The sequence below is a fragment of the Chroicocephalus ridibundus genome, chromosome 24 (assembly GCF_963924245.1).
Source record: "Chroicocephalus ridibundus chromosome 24, bChrRid1.1, whole genome shotgun sequence".
Lineage (NCBI taxonomy): Eukaryota > Metazoa > Chordata > Aves > Charadriiformes > Laridae > Chroicocephalus > Chroicocephalus ridibundus.
Window position 1 is genome coordinate 3,559,497 of NC_086307.1, and position 25,420 is coordinate 3,584,916.

Genomic DNA, 25,420 nt, shown 5'->3' on the forward strand with positions numbered 1-25,420 from the left:
CCCCCCCCCCCCCAAAACCCGGGGTGGGGGGGCTCTGGGTGCCCTCCAGCAGGAGGGCAGGGGGCAGGAGCCTCGGGAGTCTTCCCCAGGTGGGGGGAGAGGGGAGAAGTGGGGAGCCAAGGTCAAAAGGCAGCAGCTTTATTGTCAGAAAAGAGGGAAATAAAACCAGGTGCATAAACCAAAACAGACTAAAAGTGGGCGCAGACACTGGCACCCCCCGCTCCCAACCCTGCTCTGTGTCCTGGGGTTGGAGAACCGCTCCCCCCAGCCCTCACTGCAGCCCCCAGGGACCCCCCCCAGCCCTCCCTGGAGGCAGATAGGGACCCCCCCAGCCCTCACTGGGGGGGGACGAGGGGGATCCCCCAGCCTTGCTGCAGGGAGCAGGGACCCCCCCAGTCCTCACTGGAGGCAAATAGGGAAGCCCCAGCCCTCACTGGGGGAATAAGGGACACCCCCCCCCCCCCCCCCAGCCCTCACCCGGGGGAGCGGGGACCCCCCCCAGCCCTCACTGGAGGCAGACGGGGAGCCCGTAGGCGACGGGGGCGGCCCCGATGAGGTGTTTGAGGCGGGGGGCTTGGCGGGCCTGGGCGACGTAGGCGAGGAGGGGGGCCCCCGAGCCCCCCCGCAGCCAGCCCTGCAGCAGCGCCTGCGCGTAGCGGTCGATGTCCCGGTCCGTCACGTCCCAGAGGTTGCCCAGGACGAGGGGGCTGAAAGGCAGGAGGGGCGTCACACCCCCAAAAAAACCCCAGGGATGGGTATGGGACACCCCTCGCCCCACCCCAGGCTAGGGAAACCCCCCCCCCCCGGGGCTCACCAGCCGGCCATGATGTACTTGAGGACGATGCCGGAGCCCTCCAGGCTGCCGCGGACGGCGAGCGCGGCGCTGCTGCAGCCGAAGAGCAGGGCCACGGCGCGGCAATCCAGCCGGGCGATGGTCTGGCCGTCCAGAAAACGGGCGCCCGCTCCGTGCCCCGCGTAGCTGCAGGGAGAAACATTCCACCACCATCCCCCCCGCCCACCCCCAGCCAAAGCAGGGTGAGCCCCAGCTGCCCCCATACCCGCCCCCCCCACCCCACGGGGTGTCCCCAGGGAGCCCCGGTGACACTCACATGTAGAGATCGTGCTCCAGCAGAGCCGCCTGCATCTGCGTGGGGCTGGGGACGGCGCCGGTCACCCCCCTCCAGCCGGGCTCGCTGCAGGAGAGGGGGTTAGAAGGGGTATGGGGGGGGTACAGCCCCCCCGCCAGAGCCACCCTGAGCTCCGCACCCACCTCTCGAACCAGCCCCGAAAGCGCTCCTCGGTGCCCAGGAGGTTGCAGTGGGGGTTGAGGACGTAGAAGGTGCTGCTGGGGTTGACGCCGCGGCTCAGCACTGACCCTGCGCGCTGCTGGAGGGAGCGGGGAGGGGGGTGGAAAGGAGCGAGGGTCAGCCCAGAGCCAGGGTTTGGGGGGTGCCCCCAAATCCCAGGGGGGCTGGGGGAGGCAGGGTCCCCCCCCCGTCTTCTCTCACCGCCTGTGCCAGGGAGTAGCTGAGCAGGAAGCGCAGGGACGGGAGGCGGGTGACGGGCACAGCCTTCAGGCAGCCCATGCTCTCCCAGGGCAGCTTCTGCAGGTGCTGGGAGGAAGAGGAAGGCATGAAGAGGAGGAAGCAGGGCCGGGAAGCGATGAAGGAGCAGCAAGGGGTGGGGTGGCGGGGAAATGTGTCTCACCTTATCCAGAACCAGGACGAGGGATCCGCCGGGCTGCGCGGGGCAGGATCTCTGCTTTTCCACCGCCTCCTGCAAGAGGAGCTGAGCCTGGCGGGGCTGCGCGGGGCAGAGGCCGAAGGCCAGGGCTCGCACGTCCTCGGGGGCGAGGAGGGGAGCGGCGTTGAGCAGCACCTGGTGGGGGGGGGAAAGGAAGTGGCGGGGGGGGGGGGTGAGGGGTGGCAAAACAAGGGGCTCGGCTCCCCAAACGCCTGCCCCAAGCCAGGCACCTTGAGCAGGGCGGGATGGGGGTGGCTCCAGCCGCAGCGGCAGAGCTGGGGGTGCAAGAGGGCGACTTCCTCGTCCAGAGCGGGCTGGGGGGGAGCGGGGAGCAGGGCCCCCCTCCAGCAGCCCAGCACTTGCGTCTCCAGGGTCTCGATGAGGCTCTGCAAGAGACGAGGGAGTCAGCGGTGGGGTGCGGACCCCAAACCCTCTCCCAGCTGTGCTCCCCCCGCCCCCAACCTTCATCCTGTGGTCCAACTGGGAGCGGCGCAGCCACCAGTCCTGCTTGTCCGTGCAGCCGTTGGCTTCCTTCTGCTCCTTCAGGATGGCCTCGAAGTCGCTCAGCACCGAACGCAGCGGGACCTGGAAGAGGAAAAGAGCCGTGACACAAGCCCCGAAGGCTGGGGTGGGGGGGGGGCCCACTCCTCGCCCACCCCCTGCCCTCACCTTGCCGAGGGCGGTGGGGATGCGGATGCTGAGGGGAGCCGCGTCCTTCTCCAGCCGCGTCAGCAGCAGCGTGTCCCCCGCCGAGCCAGGCTGGATGCCGGCCAGGGTCAGGACGCAGACGGTCACCCCTGAAAGTCACAGCCAGACCTTAAGGACAGCCCCGAGGCCACCACGGGTCACTCGGCACCCCCGAGGTGGCCCCTTTCCAAATTATCGGTGTTCCCCAGGGATCGGTGCTGGGTCTGGCCCAATATCTTCATCAGGGCCCCGGGGGAGGGGACAGAGCGGCCCCCCCGGCACCTTTGCTGGTGAAACGCCACTGGGAGGAGGGGGGGACACACCAGTGAGGCCGCGCCACCCCCCAGCGAGACCCGGCCAGGCGCAGAGCTGGGGGGAGAGGAACCCCGGGAGATGCAGCAGGGTGCTGCGCCCGGGGAGGAAGAACCCCCCGCACCAGTACGGGCCGGGGGCTGAGCTGGGGGAAGAGACCCGCGAGTCCTGGGGGACAAGTTGCCCGTGGGCCAGCAAGTGTCCTCTCATGGCCAAGAAGGCCTCCTGGGGTGGCCAGGGGCGCGAGGGAGGTTCATCCTCCCCCCCTGCTCTGCCCTGGGGAGGCCGCGGCTGGAGCGCCGGGGCCAGTTGGGGCTCCCCGGTTCCAGAAGGACGGGGAAGTGCTGGAGAGAGTCCAGCGGAGGCTACGAGGATGATGAGGAGCTGGAGCATCTCTGTGCTGGGGAAAGGCTGGGAGCCCCGGGGCTGTTCCGCCCGGAGAAGAGCAGGCTGAGGGGGGATCTCATCAACGCTCAGCAATGGCTAAAGGGTGGGGGGTGAGAGGATAGGGCCAGACTCTTCTCAGTGGTGCCCGGGGACAGGACAAGGGGCAACAGGCACAAGCTGGGACATGGGAAAATCCATCTCGACACGAGGAAAAACTTCTTTGCTGGGAGGGCAGCGGAGCCCTGGCACAGGCTGCCCAGAGAGGGTGCGGAGTCTCCGCTCCGGAGAGATTCCAACCCAGCTGGATGCCTCCAGGTGTCCACCCAGCTCGGGGTGACCCGCTCGGCCATCGAGTTGGACCAACAACCTCCAGAGCTCCCTTCCAACCCCGACCCATTCGGTGATTCTGTGATTCTTACCGGCGGGGATCTGCTGCAGCTGGGCGCGGAAGGCGTCCCGCTCCCCGCACCCCAGCCCCGCCGCGCTGAACGCGAAGAGTCTCTGGAGCTCGGCGAGGTGGCGGCTGCGCTGGGCAGAGCTCCCCTCCCGCAGGGAGAGCCCCTGGAGCTGCTCCGCCACGTCCCCCACCGCCTTCTTCTCTTTGCTGCGGAGGGAAAGGAGAATTATCACCCCGAAAGGATCACCTTTGATGGGGCTACGGTGGCGCTGGGCGAGCCCCTTCTCCGTCGCGCGCTGGGAGGGGACGCCGAGGGACTCACTGGATCTTCCTGTGGATGACGCTGAGCAGCTGGTGGCGGGTGGTGACGGAGACGGACTCGGAGAGCAGGTAGGCAGTGGAAAGGGGGTCCTGGTTGCCCAGGCCCAGGGCCAGGAGGCGGCAGAGCTGGCTGTAGAGCGCCCCGGGAGGGCAGTGGCTGACGAGGTTGAAAGCCTCTTTCAGGAGCTCGAGGACGGTGTCCAGCGAGGGGACGCCTGGAAGGGACAAAGCAGCAAAAGCCCGGGGCAGGATCAGGCAGGGAGCCCTCGGGGCAACGCGGCGAGGGGAGGGACGTGGCGTCCCCGGTACAACCACCAGCTCCCAGTCCAAAACCAGCACCCCCAGGCACGGAGCAGCCTCACGTCACCCTTGGCCAACAGCCTGACGCCCACCCAGCCGCTCACCCAGGAAAGGAGGAGGAAATAGGACCAAAAAACCAACCCCCTGTGGGTGGAGACCAACCCCCTGTGGGTGGAGATAAAGACAAGGAGGTCGCCCACCAGCCAGAACAAACCCAGTTTGGGGGAAAACAAACTCGTTACCAATTAAAATAGATTTGGGTCGTATCCAGCCGGCGGAAAGTTAAGCCCCGTCCCTGGAAACACCCCAGGCCGGGCTGGACGGGGCTCCGAGCAACCCGATGTGGGTGAGAACGTCCCCGGCCACGGCAGGGCCTTGGACTAAATGGGCTTTAAAGGTCCCTTTGACCCAAACCCTTCTACGAAACACGAGACAAAAATTAAAACTCCTTTCCCCGGCGCCAGGGAGCAGCCCCTCCTCCTCCTCCTCCCCAGGTTTCCCCTCTGCCCGTAGAGGTTTTTTTTTTTTTTTTTTTACCCATTTTAAATACATTTTTATGTTGCTTATACGTTATTTAAATATGTTTTATGGCAGAGGTGCCACCCACTTCACGGACAGCCTCAGCTTTAGCTTTCCGCCCCCACTGTGCCGGGTGCTCACCGCCAGCCGCGGGCCGGGGGGAGGAGAGGGTCCCCTCCACGGGCAGGGGGTCCCCGCTGTCGGGCCACCACCGCGCTGCCGGGCCATCCCCGATGTCCTCCTGCTCCTCCTGCCTGCACCGGGGACGCCGTGTCCTGCCTGCGGGGACGGACAGAGGCGCCTGGTCACCGGAGCGGTGGCAACGGTGGGGACAGCCCGATGCAACCGCTTTGGGGTGCGTGAAGGTAAGACACCCCCCCGCCACCTCCATCAATCCCTGGAGTAGCCCAGCTCACCTGGGGCTCCCTCCTCTTCCTCAGAGGCCCGCAAGACCTTGAAGCTGAGATCAAGCTCTTCCTCCACCTTCTCTTTCTCCTCTTCCTCGATGGCCCTCAGAAGCTCCCGTTCCTCCTCGGCTCTCTTGCCGGGAGCCCTGCGGGTCACCCGCTCCCTTTTCTCCTCCGTAGCCCCGGCTCGGCGGGTGCCCGGCCGCCCTCTCCGGGGCTGGGCACCGCCGCACCCCATAGATTTGGGGGACAGGGCTTTTGGGGCACGGGATGGCTTGCGGGTGGTGGTGGCGGCAGTGGGGGTCAGCCCCGCTTCAAGACCCTCCACGTCGCTGTCATCGCTGAACATCACCTAAAGAGAAGGGACAAGGGGGTGTCAGGGCTGTGCCGGGCGCATTGGGTGGCCCCTCACCCCCCTCCCCACTCACTTTTAGGCGAGATTTGACTCTCCCTGAGGCTTTGGGGGCTCGCAGGAGCCGGGACTTGCTGGCTGGTGGGGAGGACTCACTGAAGATGGTGAAGGGAGTCCGGGAAGCAGGGGCTGCGCGCGCCCTGGCGTGGGGACGGGATTTCTGGCAGGGTGTGCAGGGCACCGTGGCCGGCCGGATGACGATGGGGGGCACCTCGCTGTCCGAGTCACCCAGCGCAAAGATGTCATCGGCGTCGGGGACAGACAGTGGCTTCGCTCTCTGGTTCTTCTTCACTCTGGGCTTGGGCATGGCAGGGGCCAACGTGGGCTTGGTTTTGCGCTTTTGGGGTTGAGCCTTGTCCGATTTGAGGGTTTGGGGCACAGTCGCCTCTTTGGGCTCTGCCGGAGGCAGCACGGGCAACTGCAAGGTCCAAGAACTGGCAAAGACGCCATCCATGGAGTCCCCGTGCTTAGAGGCCAGGCGGCAAATGGTAGCCATGGCTTTGGTGAGCAGCAGGCTGGCCCTGGAGACCTCCAGGTTGGGCAAGTGGGGTCTGCAAGACGCCAGGAAGGTCAACCCCGTCTCCAGCTCCTCCTGCAGCTCCTCTGCCAGCTGGGGGCTGGCCAGGCTCTGAAGGGCCAACGCGGCGTAGCCGGCGGCCACCAGATCGTGCAGCAGCTCCAGGGCGGGCAGGTCCCGGCCGACGGAGCTGCCCTGCAGCTTGTCCCGCAGCAGGGCGGCGAAGCGGGCGGCCACGGCAGCGCAGCGCGGCAGCACGGCGTGGATGAGAGCCAGCCCCTCGGCCGCGCTGCCCGCTGCCAGCTCGCTCCGGGCGCAGGAGAGGAGCCAGCGCAGGCAGAGCGCCGAGAGGGCCAGGTCGGAGCAGAGGCAGCAGGGGCAGGTCGCTGGGTGGGCGAGGAAGGCCAGTCTCTTCCTCTTCGGGACCTTCAGCTCCGGTGAGGCCATGAGAGCATCCGCCTTCTCCACCCCGCTCGCTGTGGGCACAAACTCCAGCTCGGGGCCTTTCAGGAAACCGTCCTCTTCCCTGGGGGGCTCAGAGACAGGGTCCCGGGGCTTCTTGTCCTCCAGTTTGCCTTTCCTGGGCAGAATTTTTCTCTGGCTCTTCTGCTTCTTGCTGGTTTTAAACTCTGCGGGCAGAGGGGAGGGTTGTTCCAGCATCCTCCCTGCGCAACCCTCCCCAGCTCCCACTGAGCCAGCCCCAGGAGGGGTGCGGGAAGCCGGACCCAACACTCCCGCTCTCCCCAATTGCGTCTTTATGGGATGGAACAGTCGCTCGATGAACCAAAACCTGGCTGAGAGTCACCCCCCATCTCTGCACCCTCCTGGGTGATGGGGATTGGCTGCCCTGGCAGTGTCTGCGCGAGACAGATCTTTCACCCCAGCCCGAAAGCAGGCGCAAAAGGGGCACCTCCGGCACTGCCCGGACTCGGGGCTCACCTCAGCCCCCGTCCCATTCCCCTCCTCCGAGCCCGGAGCGGGGACTCACCTGTGTCGGACTCCAGGAGGAAGAGAGCCTGCTGGAGGTCGAAGTGGCTCAGCTCCAGCTCGCTCTGCTGCAGCTCCAGCTGGGCCTTCAGCACCAGGAAGGAAGCACACCTAGGAGGGGGCGGGGGGGAAAAACCAGCCCTCAGAGCCCCCCCCAACACCCACCGCTCCATCCCCGGGGCCGTGTGGGAGGGAGGCAGCGAGGAATGGCCTCGCGTCTGAGCCAACGAGCCGAATTCATGGGATAACACACCCCCCAGAGCAGCTCTTGGTCTAGAGCGAGCCAAGAAGGGACCAAACCCTCCCTCCAGGGCCAGCCCCCCACCAAGGGACACAGATGCCAGCGTCCCCCGCAGCCGCAGGGGACCCAAGCACCACCCAAGAGCAAGGCCAGGCTGTTTTCCCCCCTCCCTCCATGGTCAACTCACCACCGAATGGCTTGCAGTTTCATGGCCAGCTTGACGGCCTCCAAGCAGAAGGCTTTGGCTTTACACACCACCTCCAGCCTGCTGAGGAGGGCCACCAGGTGCTCCGAGCAGGCCAGCATGTCACCCAGCACGTGCCACTTCAGCAGCACATTGTCCCCTACGAGGCGGGACCGGGAGGTGAGCGGAGCTGCTCCTCCCAGAGAGGCAGGCGAGGAGCCTGACTCTTTCCGGAGGAGCGGTTGGGTTTCGGTCCGCGCGAGGAACCGGCTCACCATAATCCACAAACTGGGCGTCGGAGGCGGTTGTCTGACAGCCCAGCACGTTGCCGCCCATCAGCAGGAGGATGACGCCGCGGAAGAGCTTGTGGGCTTCGGCGAGAGCCGTCTCGGGCGTCTTCCACCCTGTGGGAGGGCAGCCGTGGGTATCGGCACCGACCGAGACCCTCCCCAGCCCCAGCACAGAGCCATTCCCCAACGTTCCCTCTCCTCATCCCAAAAACGGGCTGGTTCGGAGAAACCCAGAGGTGAAATATTTGCACAGAGCTTTGCCCACGACCCCTGTCAGCCTGCTCAAACTGGGAGGGTTTTAAACCCCGCCTCAACGACTCACCTTGTCCGAAAATCCGCTGCCGGAGCTCCAGCGAGAGGCAGGCAGGGGGGAGGCTCAGGTAGACGGCCGCCAACCGAAGAACGTGGGCTCGCAGAAGGTACCAGACCTTGGTGATTTTTTGCAGAGCCGGGTTCTGGAGCACCCCCAGCAACAGGGCGAGACCCTCCTCAATCTGCAGGGGCAGAAAAACGTTCTGTCCCCGTGCCCAAGGTCCCCAGCGAGAGGTACTGTGACAGCCAGAGCTGCTGCAGGCTCCTCTTACCTTCTGACACTACTTCTGAGGCAGAAAAGGGTTTTTTGGGGCCTTACCCGGCGGTTGACGCAGCAGAGCTGGCTGCGGAGCAGGAGGCAGGTTTGCTGCAGCAGAAGGTAGGAATCGTTGCTGCTGTCGGCTTTCTGCAGGCAGGACTCCGTCTCCTCCAGGAAAAGCTGGAAACACAGACGCCGGCATGAGGGCTGCAGCCTCGGGGATGGTCCGAGCTCGCCCCGTGGCCCCTTCCCTCCCTTACCTGGGCGTAACTGGGACATTCCAGCTGGAAGAGCAGCTTGGTGACCTGGCAGAGGGCACCGGCCGTGCCCAGGCTGTCCCCGAGCGCGCTGCACAGGGCTCTGACCAGCAGGTAGCTCTCCATGGCCTGCAAGGGCTGGGGGGCAAGGAAAACCCCCGAGGATACACTCAGACACCCCCCTCAGAGGGACTCTGTGCACCCGGGGAGGCTGCCCCCCCCCCAGCCGCCCCCCCAGCCGCGTTACCTTGACCATCAGCTTGTAGAGCGCTGCCAGGAGGTGCAGGGAGGCCACGGTCTGCTCAGGGCTGCGCACGGCTGGGACGCCCGGTGTCTCCAGGAGCTGCTTCCACAGCATGAAGGCATCATCCAGGCTTTTGGAGAGAGCTGAAGGGACACCCCGGGTCTGAGACACCCCAACGCAACACCCAGAGCTCCTGCAGAGCCTCCTCAAAGAGCCTAAACCTGCCATGGTCCTCACCGGTCTCTGTTGCCAGGTTGAAGGCGATGCCGTCGTACAGGAACCTGTCCTCCAGCAGCCTGCCTTCGTAGTTGAGGTCGTTGGGCTCAAAGTCATCCAGGTTTTTCACCCCCTGAGCTTTGGCTCTCTGGTCCCTCTCGATGCTCTGCAGCAGCAGGGAGAAGGCTGTTAACGCTTTAACGACACACATTAAGGGACACCACGGGGTTGCCAGTGGGGTCCGTGTAGCTTTTGGTGGCTGCGGTGCAGCGCTGAGCGTTGACGGCAAGGCCGAGGGCACCACACACGTGCGCGGAGCCCCGTGTTTCCAGATCGGGACCTGTTTTGGCACCCCACAGCCCCCTCCCCCATACCGCCCTCCTCACACCTTCTCCAGCTTGGACTCCAGGGTGCAGATGTAGAGCCAGAGCAGAGCCTGCGCCCGGTCGTCGAGGAGCCGGTCCCGGTTCTGGGCGCTCCTGGGCACCAACTCCAGCAGCCTCAAGGCTTCGTGGACCGAGTCCAGGGAGGAGCTGCCAGAGAGAGGGATTAGAAACAGCCTTTTGCCCCCAAAACCCCCCGGCCATTTTAAGAGGAGGGACAGATACACCCCAGGACCCCAAACGGAGCAATAACACTCCAGATTCTTAAAACTCCCCCCCGCTGCCCCAGGGGCCCTCAAATGCTCCCCGGGGACTCTCAGGGACACAGGGAGGTGATCACGATGGGCCGGCATCCACCCACCACTCCGTCTGCTGGGCGTAGCTGCGGTAGCACAAGACCTGGGCCAGCTCCGTCAAGCCGACGGCTCGTTCGTGCAGGCGGCCGCTCTCCTCCGAGCAGATTTCCAGCAGGTCACAGAGGACGTTGTAGCGTTCCTGCCCTGTGTCAGCTCGGACGGTCTTGTAGGCCTTTAACTCCGCAAAGAGGATGGTCACCAAGGTCTCCGTGTCCAGGTTGTGCCCCTCCAAACCTTCCTTCAACGTCCTGGGGGGGAAACGGGAGCTGTAGCAGGGGGGTTGTGGGGCCAGGAACATCTCGCAGGGAGAAACATCATCATTTTACCAGCTTGGGAACCGCAGCTCTCAAAAAAAAAAAAAAAAAAAAAAAAAGAGAAGCATCCACCCCCCACGCACTGGGCAACCTTCCAGGTCTCACCGTAGCCGTGACTCCTCATTCCCCTGTTTGGCAGCGTCTGTTTTGACTCTGACCCAGAGGGAGACGGGCTCTGCCAGCAGCTCCCCGACGCGGCCCCGCAGCGCGACCAGCCACTGCACCACGCACTCCAGGGCTCTCTCCACCCGCCCCAGCTTGCGGTAGTTTTCCACCTGCAGCCTGAAGCATTTGTGCAGCTGCGGGGAGAGCACAGAGAACCGGCTTCATCGCCCTGCAGGACCGAAACCCCTGCCTCCCGTGTCCCCTCCCGCAGCCCCCTTCCCCGCCCGGGCGAAGGGAAGACCTCGGAGCAGGGAATTGGGGAGCAACAGCTGGTCCCATCCTCTCCTTTTCCTGCCCGGCACCGGGATCAGAGAGTTGGGTTCAGCCCCGTTTCTGCCAGAAGCGTCAGAGGAGCGCTCACCCGCTCCGGGGGGATCTCGGGACACGCGTAGGCATCTGCCGCCTGCAGCCTCGCGCAGAAGAGCTCGCAGACGGCGCTGGCCTCCTCGTGAAGGTTCTGGTTGTAGAAGATGTAGCCCAGCTTGAAGGTGCATGACGCTGCCATGAGCAAAGCCCAAATATTAGAGATGCGATGGAGACACAACCACCCGCCTCCTTGTCCTGCCAGGGACCGTCACCCTCTGCCCCGGCCCCACCATCCGCATACTTTGCGACAGCGACCCCCCGGTTGCTCCCCGGGGACACAGACAGTGAGCTCCGTGACCGTATTCAGCCCGAGCCGGGGCTGTGGAGCCAGGTTTAGTGCCACCCGCCGTGGCACTGACCAGTGACATCGAGGTACTTGGCTCGCTCGCTCTCGGGGAGCCCCTCCAACGCCTCCAGCATCCAGGCCACGCTCCTCCTGCAGCCCATCGTCAGCTGCTCCAGTCCCAGCCAGTCCGATGTTTGCGACGGCTGCGGGCAGAGGAAGAGGGTGGCTGGCAAGAGGCCGCCGGGCACCCCTAGGACACCCTCCGGGGTGGCTCGGGCAGCCCCTTCCAACCCCAACGTGCCACCTCTGAAGGGAGAAGCCACCCAGAACCTCGAGGGTCTCACCCACCCCCAGGGAGGGTGACCGTCCCTTCCACCACCGGTACCTGGGAGCACTGGAAGGCGTCGTAGGCCACGCTGGCAAAGAGCTGGAGGCTGTGGTAGAGCAGCTGCTTCACCATGAGCTTTTGTTTGACACCATCAGGAGGAACCTGCAGAGGGGAAGGAGGGAGAAAAGTGGCATTTGTGGGGCCCGGGCAGCACCGTGTGCTGCTGCTCAGGACGGGGACGGCAGAGAGGGACACTCTGCTGATAGATTAAGGGGAGCATCCAGCCCGGAGCAGGGTTAGGAATCCTCCAGCTGCTGAGAGGCTCTGACAGGCCACAGTACGAGGTCGCCCCGCGCCCAGCCCCACTCTTACCCTCCGCAGCAGTCGGTGCAGGACACGGTAGTGCCCCTCGGTGAAGGCGCAGAGGCTGAGTACGTCCTCCCGGCCGAAGGGCTGCTGCTTGCTCCTCTTCACATACTCACCAAGGGAGGAGATGAGGAACTGGCAGCTCTCGGCCAGCACCCTGAGGAACAGCTCTGAGGCCTCCATCACCGCTCTGAGAGCCGCCGCCGCCTGGGAGAAGGGTGGCCCCGCAGGGCCAGTGCTCTTGGCCAGCACCTGGCTCAGCTGGACCCCAGCCTCCAGGAGGGACAGGGGGTCATGGAAAGATTTTGCAGAGCCGCCTGCGGTCCCCAGAAATCCCCTCGCACCCTTCACTGCCTCCTCAGCCTCCCTGTACTCTCCGCTCTTGCAGAGATGCCGGCACTGCTCCAGGGTGAGCTCAAAGAAGCAGAGGGATTGCTGGAGGCTGGGCGGCTCAGTCGCCTCCTTTCGCAGCGCCGCGAGCAAGCAGTCCCCGAGCTGTCGGCCCAGGAAAGATGAGGATGACGTCTGCTGGGCTTCATACAAGGCAGCGGCGGCAGCCGCCTGCTGCGCCGTCTGGGAGGTGAAGAAGGGGGGCTGCAGCAGCGTCAAGGCTGCCCCGTCCTCCTCCAGCAGCAGCAGGAAGCGCAGGGCTCGCAGACGGACCAAGAGGACGCCTCTCCCCTCCTCCTGCGGCCGCTCAGGCTCAGCCAGGGCATCTGCCCCTTTCCAGAGGACGCCGAAGCTGCTGTAGGCGATGGCCGTGAAGTCCTTGGAGGGCACCTGGCCGGGGCGGTAAGTCAGTAGCCGGGCACGGAGGAGATTGGCCACCCTCCAGCAGGCTTCGCCGCTCCCCCGCATGGCCGCGTTCCTCAGCAGATGGTACAAGATCTTCTCCAAGTAGAGGGGAGCCGGTTGTGGCACGGTGGACAGGTAGCCCTGGCACGCTTCCTCGGCCAGGGCCACCAGGCTGGTGGCATGTGCCGGGGAGCCCCCGGGCTGGGCCATGCGCTCCACGCAGACCCGCAGCACCCTGTCGCAGACCCGGCGCCGCTGCAGCCGGGAGGCCTGGCTGGTGCCGGAGGCATCTCCCGGGGAGCAGCAGAGGCATTCCTGAGGAGGGGAGGGTGTCAGACACCTGGCACCCACCCTAGGGGAGGGTCGTCCCCCCTCTGTGGGGCCGGCAGCGGAGCCCCCCCAGTCCCCGGCTCACCCGTAGCTCGGTGAGCAGCTCGGTGATGCCCTCCCCACCCTCCATCGGGGCGGCAGGATCAGCTCCTCTGGGGGGCTTCATACGCGACACCAGGCTGGTGACTGGGGCGGGCAGGGAAAGGTGTGAGACCCCCACAGCCCCCCCCCTGCACCAATGCTTGCAGGCAACTCTCAGGCCCCCCTCAATGCTCCCAGCCCCCTCTTCTCCAGCCTCTGGGAGCCCCCAGCCCCACCCTCCAGAGCCCCCAGTCCCAATCCCTGGCCCTTCGGGGGATGGCAGCCCCCCCCCAGCCCCACTCCTTGCCCCCCATTGAGGGACAGCAGGCCCCTCCAGCCCCCTTCTTTGGCCCTCTAGGGTTCACAACCCCCCCCAAGGCCCACTCAACAGCCCCTTGGGTGAAGGCAGCCCCCCCAGCCCCACTCCTTGCCCCTCTCTAGGGCTCACAACTCCCCCATCCCCACTCTCCGCCCCCCCCTAAGGCATACAGCCCCCCCAGCCCCACTCGCCGTTGCCCTGGAGGGCTCACAGCCCCCTTGAGGCCTGGTCTTGCCCCCTCAAGTCTTCCTCCCCGGGGCTTGCAGCCCCCCCACCCCACCCCAGCCCTTCTCCCGGCCTCCCCCGAGGGCTCTCCCCCCCCAGCCCCAATCCTTGCCCCACCTTGGGGCTCACAGCCCCCTCCAGCCCCACTCCCCAGCCCTTCACGGCCCCATTGCGGTCTGGTTTCCCCCAGGCCCGCGGCCTGCAAGTCTCCCCACCCCACCCCACCCCAACCCCACTCTCCGGCCCCCCCAAGGGCTTACACCCCCCCAACTCCACTCTCCAGCCCCCCTAAGGCCCACAGCCCTTCTCCCCCCGCCCCAAGGGCTCACACCCCACAACCCCACTCCCCGGCCCTTCACGGCCCCGTTGCGGCCTAGTTCCACCCCCCCCGCGGCCCCTCTCCCGGCTCCCCCCCCCGGAGGTCTCACACCCCCTCAGCCCCGCTCCAGGCACCCCCAGAGCCCGGCGGGCCCCCCTCAGCCCCGCTTCGGGTCCCCCCACCCCGGGCCCGGGGCCCCCCCGCGGCCTCACCCCGCTCCGCCGCCGCCGCCGTTGGGTACAGGCCGCGCCGCGCGCCCGGTTCAAACCGCCCCCGCAGCCAATCAGCGCGCGGCGCCAGCCCCGCGCGGGGTACGCCGGGAGTTGTAGTCCTCGTCCCGGGCGGGGGGTCGAGCTGCGCATGCGCACGGCGCCTCGGGCGGGGACGGGGGCGTCCCTGCCCCATAGATCCCCCCCCCCCCCCGCCACATAGATCCCCCCTGTGCCGCCCCCACAGCCCTGCCCCATACACCCCCTCCCCCGCCCCATGTCTCCCCCCACAGCCCAGGGCTCGTAGGGGATTAGTGGGGGGGGGGTCACAGGGGCACGTGGGGCCGATCCTGCGCTGTGACCCCCCCCCCCGAGCCATTGGAGCCCCCCCCCGCTGCAAATGCCCCCCCTGCGGTTGTACAACCCCTCCCCAGTTCCTGTGCCGACCCCCCCCCCCCCCAATACCCCGGGCGTGGTGTAAATGCCCCCCCCCCCCGTGCAAATGCCCCCCCCCAAGCAATTGCCCCCGCCCTTGGGCAATTACCCCACCATGCAATTGTCCCCCCCTTTGCAACTGCCCCCCCCCCGTGCAAACGCCCTCCCAGCCTCACACAGCCCGGGGGAGGGGGGGGAGAGGGAGGTCAGCCCCGCCCGTGCCTCAGTTTCATACTCACCGCTGGTGCCGGCCCGGGGGGTCCCCGGGGGGTCCTCGGGGGGGTTGGGGCGGCCGGGCCCCCCCTTCACTTGATGCTCAGGCGGGGGCGGCGGGGGCGGCAGCAGCGGGGGGGGGCACAGCAGGGCGGGGGAGGGGAGCAGCAGGGCGGGGGGTGCCACTGAAGGTGACAGGGTGGGGGGCAGCAGCAGGGGGGGGGGCAGCAGCAGGGGGGGTGACACTGGGGGTGACAGGGCGGGGGGTGACAAGGTGGGGGGCAGCAGGGCGGGGGGTGGCACTGGGGGTGACAGGGCGGGGGGTGGCACTGGGGGCAGCCTGGGGGGGGACACGAAGGGGGGTGACAGCAGGGTGGGGGGCAGCAGGGGGGGTGACACTGGGGGCGGCAGGCAAGGGGGCAGCAGAGGGGGCAGCAGGCGGGGGGGCAGCAAGGGGGGGGGCAGGCAAGGGGGCAGCAGGGGGGGGGGCAGGCAAGGGGGCAGCAGGGGGGGCAGCAGGCGGGGGCGGCCATGGGGAGCCCCCCACGGCGGTGGGGCCGGGGTCCCGGCCAGCCCAGCCCCATAGCGGTGCCGCCCCCGGGCCCCCCCCCGCCCGACCCGGGGGATTTGCGGCCCAAAGCCGCTGAGCAGGGAGGGGGGGGGGGCGGGGGGGGGGCAGCGCACGTGGCAGCACCCATGGGTGCGGGGGTGGGGCCGCTCTGCTGCCCCCTGCACCCCCCCGCACACGCGGGTCACCCCACGGGGGGGGTCCTGGGGGGTCCCGCTGCCGCCGATGGGGCGGGGGGAGCGCGGCGGGGGGGGAGGGGGGGGGCGTGACACGGGGGGACACGGGGGACGTGGGACATGGGGGGGAACATGGGGGACACGGGAGATGGGGGGACATGGGGGGGGACATGGGGGACACGGGAGATGGACACGGGGGACGTGGGACATGGGGGGGGACATGGGGGACACGGGAGATGGGGGGACACGGGGACATGGGGGGACACGGGACATGGGGAATATGGGGGACGTGGGGACGTGGGTACATGGGGGGCACAAGGGACACGGGGGACAAAGGGTCATGGGGGGACAGGGGACATGGGAGACGCGGGGGGACACGAGGGCCGTGGGGGGACATGGGGGACACGGGGGACACGGGGGAGATGAGGGACACGGGGAATATGGGGGACATGAGGGACATGGGGGGACACGGGGTCTTGGGAGGGGACAGGGGACGTGGGGGGACACGGGGGGACGCGGGGATGTGGCACGGGTGGGACATGGGGGGACACAAGGGCCCTTGGGGGACAGGGGACACGGGGGGGGGGACAAGCACAAAGTGGGGGGGGGCAGGGGGTGCCCGGGGGGGCTTTGGGGTGTCCCCGGGGTGTCCCCGGGCTCTGCCACCCGTGTGCCAGCGTGTCGCACGGAGCACACGTGTCACCAGCCCGTGTGTCCCAGCGGGCCGGGCGCGTGTGCGGGGTGACACGGGTGCCACCCTCGGCGTGCAAACGTGTCACCCGGCACATGCCACGGGTGTGCGAGGCGTGTCACCCAGGACACGCCATCCAGGCGTCAGGGTGTCACCTTGGACACGCCACCTCGGCGTGTGTCACCCGGGACACGCCATGCACGCGCAGGCATGTCACCCTGGACACGCCACGGAGGCATAGACGTGTCACCCAGACACGCCACGCGTGTGCAAGCGTGTCACCCAGGTCACACCATCCCAGCCTGTCCCTCGCCATGCGTGTCCCTGCCACGCGTGTCCCCGCCACGTGTGTCCCCGTCCCCTTGGGGAGGTGGCAGGGCTGTGCTGAGCCGTGTCCCTGCCACATCTGTGCTGTGTCCCTGCCACGTCCCCGCCGTGTCCCCACTGTGTCCCCACCGTGCCGAGTCGTGTCCCTGCCGTGTCCCTGCCGTGTTGAGCCATGTCCCTGCCATGTCCCTGCCATGTCCCCCGCTGTGTCCCTGCCATGCCGAGCCATGTCCCTGACGTGTCCCTGCCATGTCCCTGCTGTGGCAAGCCGTGTTCTTGCCGTGTCCCTGCCATGCCGAGCCGTGTCCCTGCCATGTCCCTGCCATGTCCCTGCCATGTTGAGCCGTGTCCCTGCCATGTCCCTCCTGTGTCCCTGCCATGCCCCTGCTGTGTTCGCACCGTGCCAAGCCGTGTCCCTGCCATGTCCCTGCCGTGTCCCCGCCGTGTTCCATCCGTGCCGAGCCGTGTCCCTGCCATGTCCCTGCCGTGTTGAGCCGTGTCCCTGCCATGTCCCTCCTGTGTCCCTGCCATGTCCCTGCCATGTCCCTGCCGTGTTGAGCCGTGTCCCTGCCATGTCCCTCCTGTGTCCCTGCCATGCCCCTGCCGTGTCCCCGCCGTGCCGAGCCGTGTCCCTGCCATGTCCCTGCTGTGTCCCTGCTGTGTCCCCGCCGTGCCGAGCCGTGTCCCTGCCGTGTCCCTGCCATGTCCCCGCCGTGTCCCCGCCGTGCCGAGCTGTGTCCCTGCCGTGTCCCCGCCGTGTCCCCGCCGTGTCCCCGCTGTGCCGAGCCGTGTCGTCGCCGGCGTCGTCCTGCGGTTTGGGAAAAACTGTGGCGGGTTCGGGGGGGGGTGTCACAGGAGGGAGCGTGCAGGGCCCTGGCGGGGCACACGCACACGCACACGCACACGCGTGCACACACGCGACGCACACGCGCCCACGCCAGGTGAGCGGGGGGGGGCGGGGAGGGAGGCCCTGGAGGTGGGGGGGGGGGCCGTGTGTGAGTGTGAGCTGCGGGGGGGGGGGGGGGGCGTGAGCACACGCACACGTCCGGGGGAGCGCGGGAACGTGCGTGGGAGCAGCCGCGTCCCCACACACACGCGTGTGCCCGGGGGCGGGGGGGGCCGGGGGGGGGGGGGGACCGACACACACGCACCGGTGCGTCTGCAAACACGTGTGTGAGCCGGCACACGCGTGTCAGGGCGCGCGACGCCACGTGTGCAAGCGTGTCGGGGGGGGGTGGGTGGGATGAGCAAGCGTGTCGGGGGGGTGGGGGGGGGTCCCCACCGGTGACAAACACCCCCTCCCCGCACACACGCGTGTGCCCCCCCCCCCCCCGCCAGCCCCTGGCCCTCTCAGTTTCCCCGGGAGGCCCCGGAGGGGAGGGGGAAGGGGGGGGGGGGGGGGGGGAGGGGGGGGGGGAGGGGGGGAATGGGGGAGGGGGGGGGAAGGGATGGGGGGAGGGGGAGGCGCGGCAGCCGCTGGGCTCATGGAAAAAGTTTGGGGTGGAAAATCCACCCCCCCTCCGCGCCGCCCCCCCCCCCCCCCCCCCCCCCCCCCCCCAGCCGCTCAATGGCCGCTTTGTTCGGGCCCGGCCCCGCGCCCGCAGCCCCCGCCCCGCCCCCGGGGGGGCCCCTCTGTGCGTGTGTGTGTCCCATTCCCCCCCCCCCCCCGTGTGGGGTGTGTGTCCCCCGTGTCCCCCCCCATTCCCCCCCGTGTGTGTCCCCCCCCGTGTGTGTCCCCCCCGTGTCCCCCCCCCATTCCCCCCGTGTGTGTCCCCCCCCGTGTGTGTCCCCCCCGTGTCCCCCCCCATTCCCCCCCCGTGTGTGGCCCCCCCGTGTCCCCCACCGTGTGTCCCCCCCGTGTCCCCCCCCAATCCCCCCCCGTGTGTGTCCCCCCCCGTGTGTGTCCCCCCCGTGTGTCCCCCGTGTGTCCCCCCCGTGTCCCCCCCCATTCCCCCTCCGTGTGTGTCCCCCCCGTGTCCCCCCCATTCCCCTCCCGTGTGTGTGTCCCCCGTGTGTCCCCCGTGTGTCCCCCCCCGTGTGTGTCCCCCCCCGTGTCCCCCCCCATTCCCCCCGTGTGTCCCCCCCCCGTGTCCCCCCCATGTGTGTCGCCCCCGTGTGTGTCCCCCCGTGTCCCCCCCCATTCCCCCCCGTGTGTGTCCCCCCCGTGTCCCCCCCGTGTGTCCCCCCCGTGTGTGTTCCCCCCGTGTGTGTCCCCCCATTCGCCCCCGTGTGTGTCCCCCCCGTGTGTCCCCCGTGTGTCCCCCCCCGTGTGTGTCCCCCCCGTGTCCCCCCCCATTCCCCCCCGTGTGTGTCCCCCGTGTGTCCCCCGTGTGTCCCCCCCATTCCCCCCCCGTGTATGTGTCCCCCGTGTGTGTCCCCCCCGTGTCCCCCCCATTCCCCTCCCGTGTGTCCCCCCTCCGTGTCCCCCCCATGTGTGTCCCCCCGTGTGTGTCCCCCCCGTGTCCCCCCCATTCCCCTCCCGTGTGTGTCGCCCCTGTGTGTGTCCCCCCCATGTCCCCTCCCATTCGCCCCCGTGTGTCCCCCCCCGTGTGTGTCCCCCCCGTGTGTCCCCCGTGTGTCCCCCCCGTGTGTGTTCCCCCCGTGTCCCCCCCATTCCCCCTCGTGTGTGTCCCCCCCGTGTCCCCCCCGTGTCCCCCCCATTCCCCCCCCGTGTGTGTGTCCCCCGTGTGTCCCCCTCCGTGTGTGTCCCCCCCGTGTCCCCCCCATTCCCCTCCCGTGTGTGTCCCCCCCCGTGTGTGTCCCCCCCCGTGTCCCACCCCATTCCCCCCCCCAATTCTCCCCCCTCTGTCCCCCTTGTGCCCCCCCGTGTCCCCCCCCCACGCCCCCCGACTGCGTCCCCCTCTGTTCCTCCCCCCGTGTCCCCCTCGTGCCCCTCCGTGTCCCCCCCCACCATGTGTCACCCCGTGTGTCGTCCCCCCCATGTCCTGTCCCCCTTCCCCCCCCCGTTCTCCCCCCCCCGTGTACAGCTGTGTAGGGCCATGGAGCCGTGTGACGCCGCGCGGTGCCGTGTGACACCGTGTGACACCGTGTGACGCCGTGTAAAGCCATGTAGAGCCGTGTGACGCCACGCGGTGCCGTGTAAAGCCGTGTGACGCCGTGTGACGCTGTGTAAAGCCATGTAGAGCCGTGTGATGCCGTGTGACGCCGTGTGACGCCGCGCGGTGCCGTGTAAAGCCGTGTGACGCCGTGTAAAGCCATGTAGAGCCATGTGACGCCGTGTGACACCGCGCGGTGCCATGTAAAGCCGTGTGACGCCGTATAAAGCCATGTAGAGCTGTGTGACGCCGTGTGACACCGTGTGACGCCGCGCGGTGCCGTGTAAAGCTGTGTAAAGCCGTGTAAAGCCATGTAGAGCCGTGTGACGCCGCGCGGTGCCGTGTAAAGCCGTGTGACGCCGTGTAAAGCCATGTAGAGCCGTGTAAAGCCGTGTGACGCCGCGCGGTGCCGTGTAAAGCCGTGCAATGCCATGAAAAGCTGCATAAAGCCGTGGAGAGACACGCAAAGACACGCAATGCCATGTAAAGCCGTGCGATGCCGTGTAAAGCCGTATGGTACTGCGTGACGGACGGTAAAGGCATGTAAAGCCGTGTAAAGCCGTGTAGAGCCGTGTAAAGCCGTGCAATGCCATGCAAAGCCGTGTGAAGCCGTGCAAAGCCATGTAAAGCCATGTAGAGCCGTGTAAAGCCATGCGATGATGCCGTGCGACGCCGGGTAAAGCCATGTGGAGCCGTGTAAAGCCATGTAGAGCCGTGTAAAGCCATGTGATGATGCCATGCAATGCCAGGTAAAGCCACGTTAAACTGTGTAAAGCCGTGTAAAGCCGTGTAAAGCCGTGTAAAGCTGTGTAAAGCCATGTAGAGCCATGTAGAGCCATGTAGAGCCATGCGATGCCATGTAGAGCCATGAGATGATGCCGTGTAAAGCCGTGTAAAGCCATGTAGAGCTGTGCGATGTTGCCGTGCGATGCCATGTTAAGCCACGTAGAGCTGTGTAAAGCCACGTGAAGCCACGCGATGTTGCCGTGCGATGTCGTGCGATGCCGCGTTAAGCCGTGTAGAGCCGTGTAGAGCCACGTGAAGCAGTGCGATGCCGTGTAAAGCCATGTGGACACATGTAAAGCCGTGCGATGCCATGTGAAGCCGTGTGAAGCCACGTGAGGCCGCGCGACGATGCCGTGCAATGCCGCGCAATGCCGTGTGCAGCCACGTAGAGCCGTGCGAAGCCGTGTAAAGCCGTGCGATGGTGCCGTGCGATGCCGTGTGAAGCCATGTAGAGCCATGTAGAGCCATGTAGAGCCATGTAAAGCCGTGCGAAGCCGTGTGATGATGCCGTGCGCCGCCACGCGGCCCCGTGCCATGCAGCCGAGACACCGTCCCGTGGAGGGGACACGACCCACGGGGCCCCCCCGCCGTCACCCCCCACCCCCCGGCCCCCCCCCCACCGGGCGCTGGCATGTTGCGGGGGGGGGCACGCCCCGGCCTGCGGCGGGGGTGTGGGTGCAGCGGTGGTGGGGGGGGGGGGCAGGAATGCGGCCGGGCGGGTGCTGCCGGCAGCGGCCTCGCACGCCCGCACACGCCTGCGCACGCGGGGACACGCCGCGGGGCACGGCGCCGGAGGGGGAGGGCACACGCGTGTGCGAGCACGCGGGGTGGGGAGAGCGGCCCGCGCGGTCACGCAGGAGCAGGCACGCTCGCGTGCGCTGGCACACACGCGTGCATGGCCCCTCGTGCCCGCCTGCGCCCGCGCACGCTCCCAGCCACGTGCGCACGCTCCCGTGAGCTCACGCGTGCTTGTGCACACAGGCGTTGGGTGCCGCGTACACGCGCGCTGCTTGCACACGCTTACGCACGCGCTCGTGCACGCTCGTGAGCGACACACGGACTCGGGCGCGCTCGCACGCGCTCGTGCACGCTCCCGCGTGCCCCGTACCTGCGCGGGCTTGCACACGCTCGTGCGCCCTCCTGCACCTGCGGGGTCCCCCGCGCTTGCACACGCTCGTGCGCGTCCACACACGCTTGTGCACGCTCCCACGCGCTCCCCCCAGCATCTACCCCCCCCCCCCCCCCCCGGGAGGGAGCCAGGCATCCAGGAAGGGCCTGGGGGGGGGGGTGTGACTGTCCCTGTCCCTGTCCCCTGCCTGTCCCTGTCCCCTGCCTGTCCCTGTCCCTGCCTGTGCCATGGCTGTCCCCTGCCTGTCCCTGTCCCCTGCCCATCCTGCCCGTCCCTGCCTGTGCCATGGCTGTCCCTGTCCCCTGCCCGTCCCTCCTGTCCCTGTCCCCTGCCTGTCCCTGTCCCTGCCATCCCTGTCCCTGTCCCTGCCTGTGCCATGGCTGTCCCCTGCCTGTCCCCTGCCCGTCCCTGTCCCTGTCCCTGCCTGTGCCATGGCTGTCCCTGTCCCTGCCGTCCCTGTCCCTGACCCTGCCACCCCTTGCCCTGTCCCTGTCCCCTGCCTGTCCCTGTCCCTGCCTGTGCCATGGCTGTCCCTGTCCCCTGCCATCCCTGTCCCTGTCCCTGTCTGTGCCATGGCTGTCCCCTGCCTGTCCCCTGCCTGTCACTGTCCCTGCCATCCCTTGCCCTGTCCCTGTCCCCTGCCCGTCCCTGTCCCTGTCTGTGCCATGGCTGTCCCCTGCCTGTCCCCTGCCTGTCCCTGTCCCTGCCATCCCTTGCCCTGTCCCTGTCCCTGTCCCTGCCTGTGCCATGGCTGTCCCTGTCCCTGCCATCCCTGTCCCTGCCATCCCTTGCCCTGTCCCTGCCATCCCTCTCCCTGTCCCTGTCCCCTGCCTGTCCCTGCCTGCGCGAGTCCCCCCCCCCCGTCACCCTCGGCCCCCCCGCACACGGGAACACACGCGTGTCGCCGTGACGCCCCGTGTCGCCCCACGCTCCGGGGGGGGGGGGGGGGGGGGGCCTTGCACACACTTGTGTGCGACGGGCCCCGTGCTCCCCCCTCGCCCCCCCCCCGGCCTGGGACGAGCACGGGGACAGGGACGGTGGCGCTGTGGGGGGGACACACGGGGCTCACGGTGGCCGTGCAAAGCCTGGCGTGTGTCCCCCCGCCGTGTGTCCCCCCCCCCCCGGGCCGGCCCCTCCGGTGTGGCCCCGCGCGAGGCCGCCAGCGGTCGGGGAGGGCGGGGGGGGGGGGGGTGCAGCTGCTGGTTTTAATTACGGGGCTAATTGGGACCTTTTGGCTGCGGCGAGGGCGGGGGAGGGGGGGGGGCCCTTTCGGGGGCCACCACGTGGCACCGGGGGCACGAGCGGGTCCCCCCCCGCCCCGAGGGGCCAGGGACGGGGACACGGGGGGGACACGGGGACACGGGGGGGTGCGGGGGGGGCCAGTGGGACACGAATGAGGGGCCGTGGGGGGGCACAGGGGACATACGTGGGGGGAGATGGGGTGGCACACACGGGGGGACATGGGGGGGGCACAGGGGTGACCAAGGGGACAGGAATGAGGGGACGTGGGGGGGCACAGGGGGACGTGGGGGGACATGGGGGGGCACACGGGGGATTGTGGGGTGGCACAGGGGGCGTGGGGACACCCCTGGGGGGACACAGAGGGGACACGGGGCACTGGGGGGTGGCACGGGGGGACACCCCTGGGGGGACACAGAGGGGACAGGGGGGCACTGGGGGGTGACACGGGGGGACACCCCTGGGGGGACACAGAGGGGACACGGGGCACTGGGGGGTGACACGGGGGGACACCCCTGGGGGGAGACAGAGGGGACACGGGGGCACTGGGGGGTGACACGGGGGGACACCCCTGGGGGGACACAGAGGGGACACGGGGGCACTGGGGGGTGACACGGGGGGACACCCCTGGGGGGAGACAGAGGGGACACGGGGGCACTGGGGGGTGACACGGGGGGACACCCCTGGGGGGACACAGAGGGGACACGGGGGCACTGGGGGGTGGCACGGGGGGACACCCCTGGGGGACGTGGGTGGCAGAAGGGGGGAGACGAGGGTGACAGGGGACGGGGGGGGACACGGGGGTGTCCCCCCTGCAGCGATGGCCCCGGTTGGGTGCTGGGGGGGTGACGTGGGGACAGGGGGGACTGGGAAGATGGCGCGGACACTGGGAGGACTGGGGAGGTGACACGGGGACTGGGGAGGTGACACGGGGACTGGGAGGGACTGGGGAGGTGACACGGGGACTGGGGGCGGGGCTGGGGGCAGGTCAGGGCACCCCCTCCCTCCTGGGGGTGCGACACCGCGTGTGACACCGTGAGCGTGTGATGCCGTGTGTGTGTCACTGTGTGTGTGACACCGTGTGTGTGTGTGTGTGACACCATGTGTGACACCGTGTGTGTGTCACTGTGTGTGTCACTGTGTGTGTGTGACACCGTGTGTGACACCATGTGTGTGTGTGACATCATGTGTGTGTGTCACCACGTGTGTGTGACACCATGTGTGTGACACCGTGTGTGTGTGTGTCATGTGTGTGTGTGTGACACCATGTGTGACACCGTGTGTGACACTGTGTGTGTGACACCATGTGTGTGACACCGTGTGTGTGTGTGTCATGTGTGTGTGTGTGACACCATGTGTGACACCGTGTGTGACACTGTGTGTGTGTGTGACGCCGTGTGTGTGTGTGTGACATCATCTGTGTGTGTGTGTGTGACACCGTGTGTGTGTCACGTGTGTGTGTGTGACACCATGTATGACACCGTGTGTGACACTGTGTGTGACACCGCGTGTGTGTGTGACACCATGTGTGTGTGTGACACGTGTGAGTGACACCATGTGTGTGTGTGACACCGCGTGTGTGTGTGTCACGTGGGTGTGTGTGACACCGTGTGTGTGTGTGACACTGCGCGTGTGTGACACCGCGTGTGTGTGTGACACCATATGTGTGTGTCACGTGGGTGTGTGACACCGTGTGTGTGTGACACCACGTGTGTGTGTCACATGGGTGTGTGTGACACCGTGTGTGTGTGACACCACGTGTGTGTGTCACATGGGTGTGTGTGACACCGTGTGTGTGTGTGACACCGTGTGTGTGTGTGTCACCATATGTGTGTGTCACGTGTGTGTGTGACATCATGTGTGTGTGTGTGACACTGCATGTGTGTGTGACACCATATGTGTGTGTCACGTGTGTGTGTGACACTGTGTGTGTGTGTGTCACGTGGGTGTGTGACACCGCGTGTGTGTGTGACACCGTGTGTGTGTGACACCGCGTGTGTGTGTGTCACGTGGGTGTGTGACACCGTGTGTGTGTGACACCACGTGTGTAGCATCATGTGTGTGTGTGACACCATATGTGTGTGTCACGTGTGTGTGTGACACCGCGTGTGTGTGACACCGCGTGTGTGTGTGACACGGCGTGTGTGTGTCACGTGTGTGTGTGACACCGCGTGTGTGTGTGACACGGCGTGTGTGTGTCACGTGTGTGTGTGACACCGTGTGTGTGTGTCACGTGGGTGTGGGACACTCCCTGTGCCACCCCGCCTGTGCCGCTCCCGCGCCCCCGGCCCCGCCCCTTCCCCAAGCCCCGCCCCCTCCGTCCCCGCCCCCTCCCGAGGCCCCGCCCCCCGCGCGCCGCCCCGCGCCGCACCCGCCGGGGCCGGGGCCGGGCTCGGGGCCGGTGGCGGGCGGGGGCCGGCGGTGGCCCGGGGCCGGTGGCCATGTACGACTGCCTGGGGGGGCCGGCGGGGCCGCGGCGGCTGCACGACGTGACCAACCGGGGGGGCTGCGCCCTGCGCAAGGCGGGCTACGGGCCGCGCTGCGGGGCCCTGCCGCCCTTCGCCTGGCCGCCGCCCGCCCGCCGCGGTACGGGGGCACCGGGGGGGGGGACGGGAAGGGACGGGACACACCGGCGGGGGGGGAGCGGGAAGGTGGGGGGGGGGGGGTGTCGGTGCGTGTGCGAGTGACGCGCGTGGGTGTGGAAAGCCGGGAGTGTGACGCGGGGGGGTGGGGAAAAGGCGGGGGGGGGGGGGAAGGGGGGGGGGGGGGGCGTGTGGGGAAGGTGGGGGGGGCCGGGGGGAAAGTGCGGGGGGGTGTGAATGGGGGGTGGGAAATGGGGTCCGTGGGGAAAGTGGGGGGGGGTGAGTGGGGGTGAATAGGGGGTGCGGGAGTTGGGGGGGGGGGGGGGGTTGTGGAAAATTGGAGGGGGGTGTCCGTGGGGGGGGGGGGTGCGAGAGTGGGTGTGG

At 68.1% G+C, this 25,420-nt stretch overlaps 1 protein-coding gene across 2 annotated transcripts; it reads right to left on the reverse strand.

Moving 5' to 3' along the window:
• Positions 1-475: 475 nt before the first annotated feature.
• ESPL1 (extra spindle pole bodies like 1, separase) lies at positions 476-13,891 on the reverse strand. Of its 2 annotated transcripts, none has more exons than XM_063359214.1 (31): positions 13,838-13,891; positions 12,767-12,867; positions 11,563-12,666; positions 11,248-11,352; positions 10,936-11,065; positions 10,572-10,708; positions 10,151-10,344; positions 9,737-9,979; positions 9,381-9,525; positions 9,014-9,158; positions 8,780-8,919; positions 8,536-8,670; positions 8,336-8,455; positions 8,027-8,198; positions 7,690-7,818; positions 7,418-7,574; positions 6,991-7,100; positions 5,502-6,631; positions 5,083-5,425; positions 4,808-4,945; positions 3,849-4,062; positions 3,549-3,733; positions 2,413-2,540; positions 2,206-2,328; positions 1,974-2,129; positions 1,708-1,878; positions 1,509-1,613; positions 1,271-1,383; positions 1,110-1,193; positions 815-979; positions 476-707 (listed from the first exon to the last, which is right to left on the reverse strand). In XM_063359214.1, exons 2-31 carry the CDS (start codon positions 12,845-12,847, stop codon positions 506-508), a joined length of 6,504 nt encoding a protein of 2,167 aa, XP_063215284.1. In that variant the 5' UTR covers positions 12,848-12,867; positions 13,838-13,891; the 3' UTR covers positions 476-505. The 2 variants fall into 2 exon arrangements, with proteins under 2 accessions (XP_063215284.1, XP_063215283.1); XM_063359213.1 differs by having other exon boundaries at positions 1,271-1,386.
• Between the last annotated feature and the right edge of the window lie 11,529 nt (positions 13,892-25,420).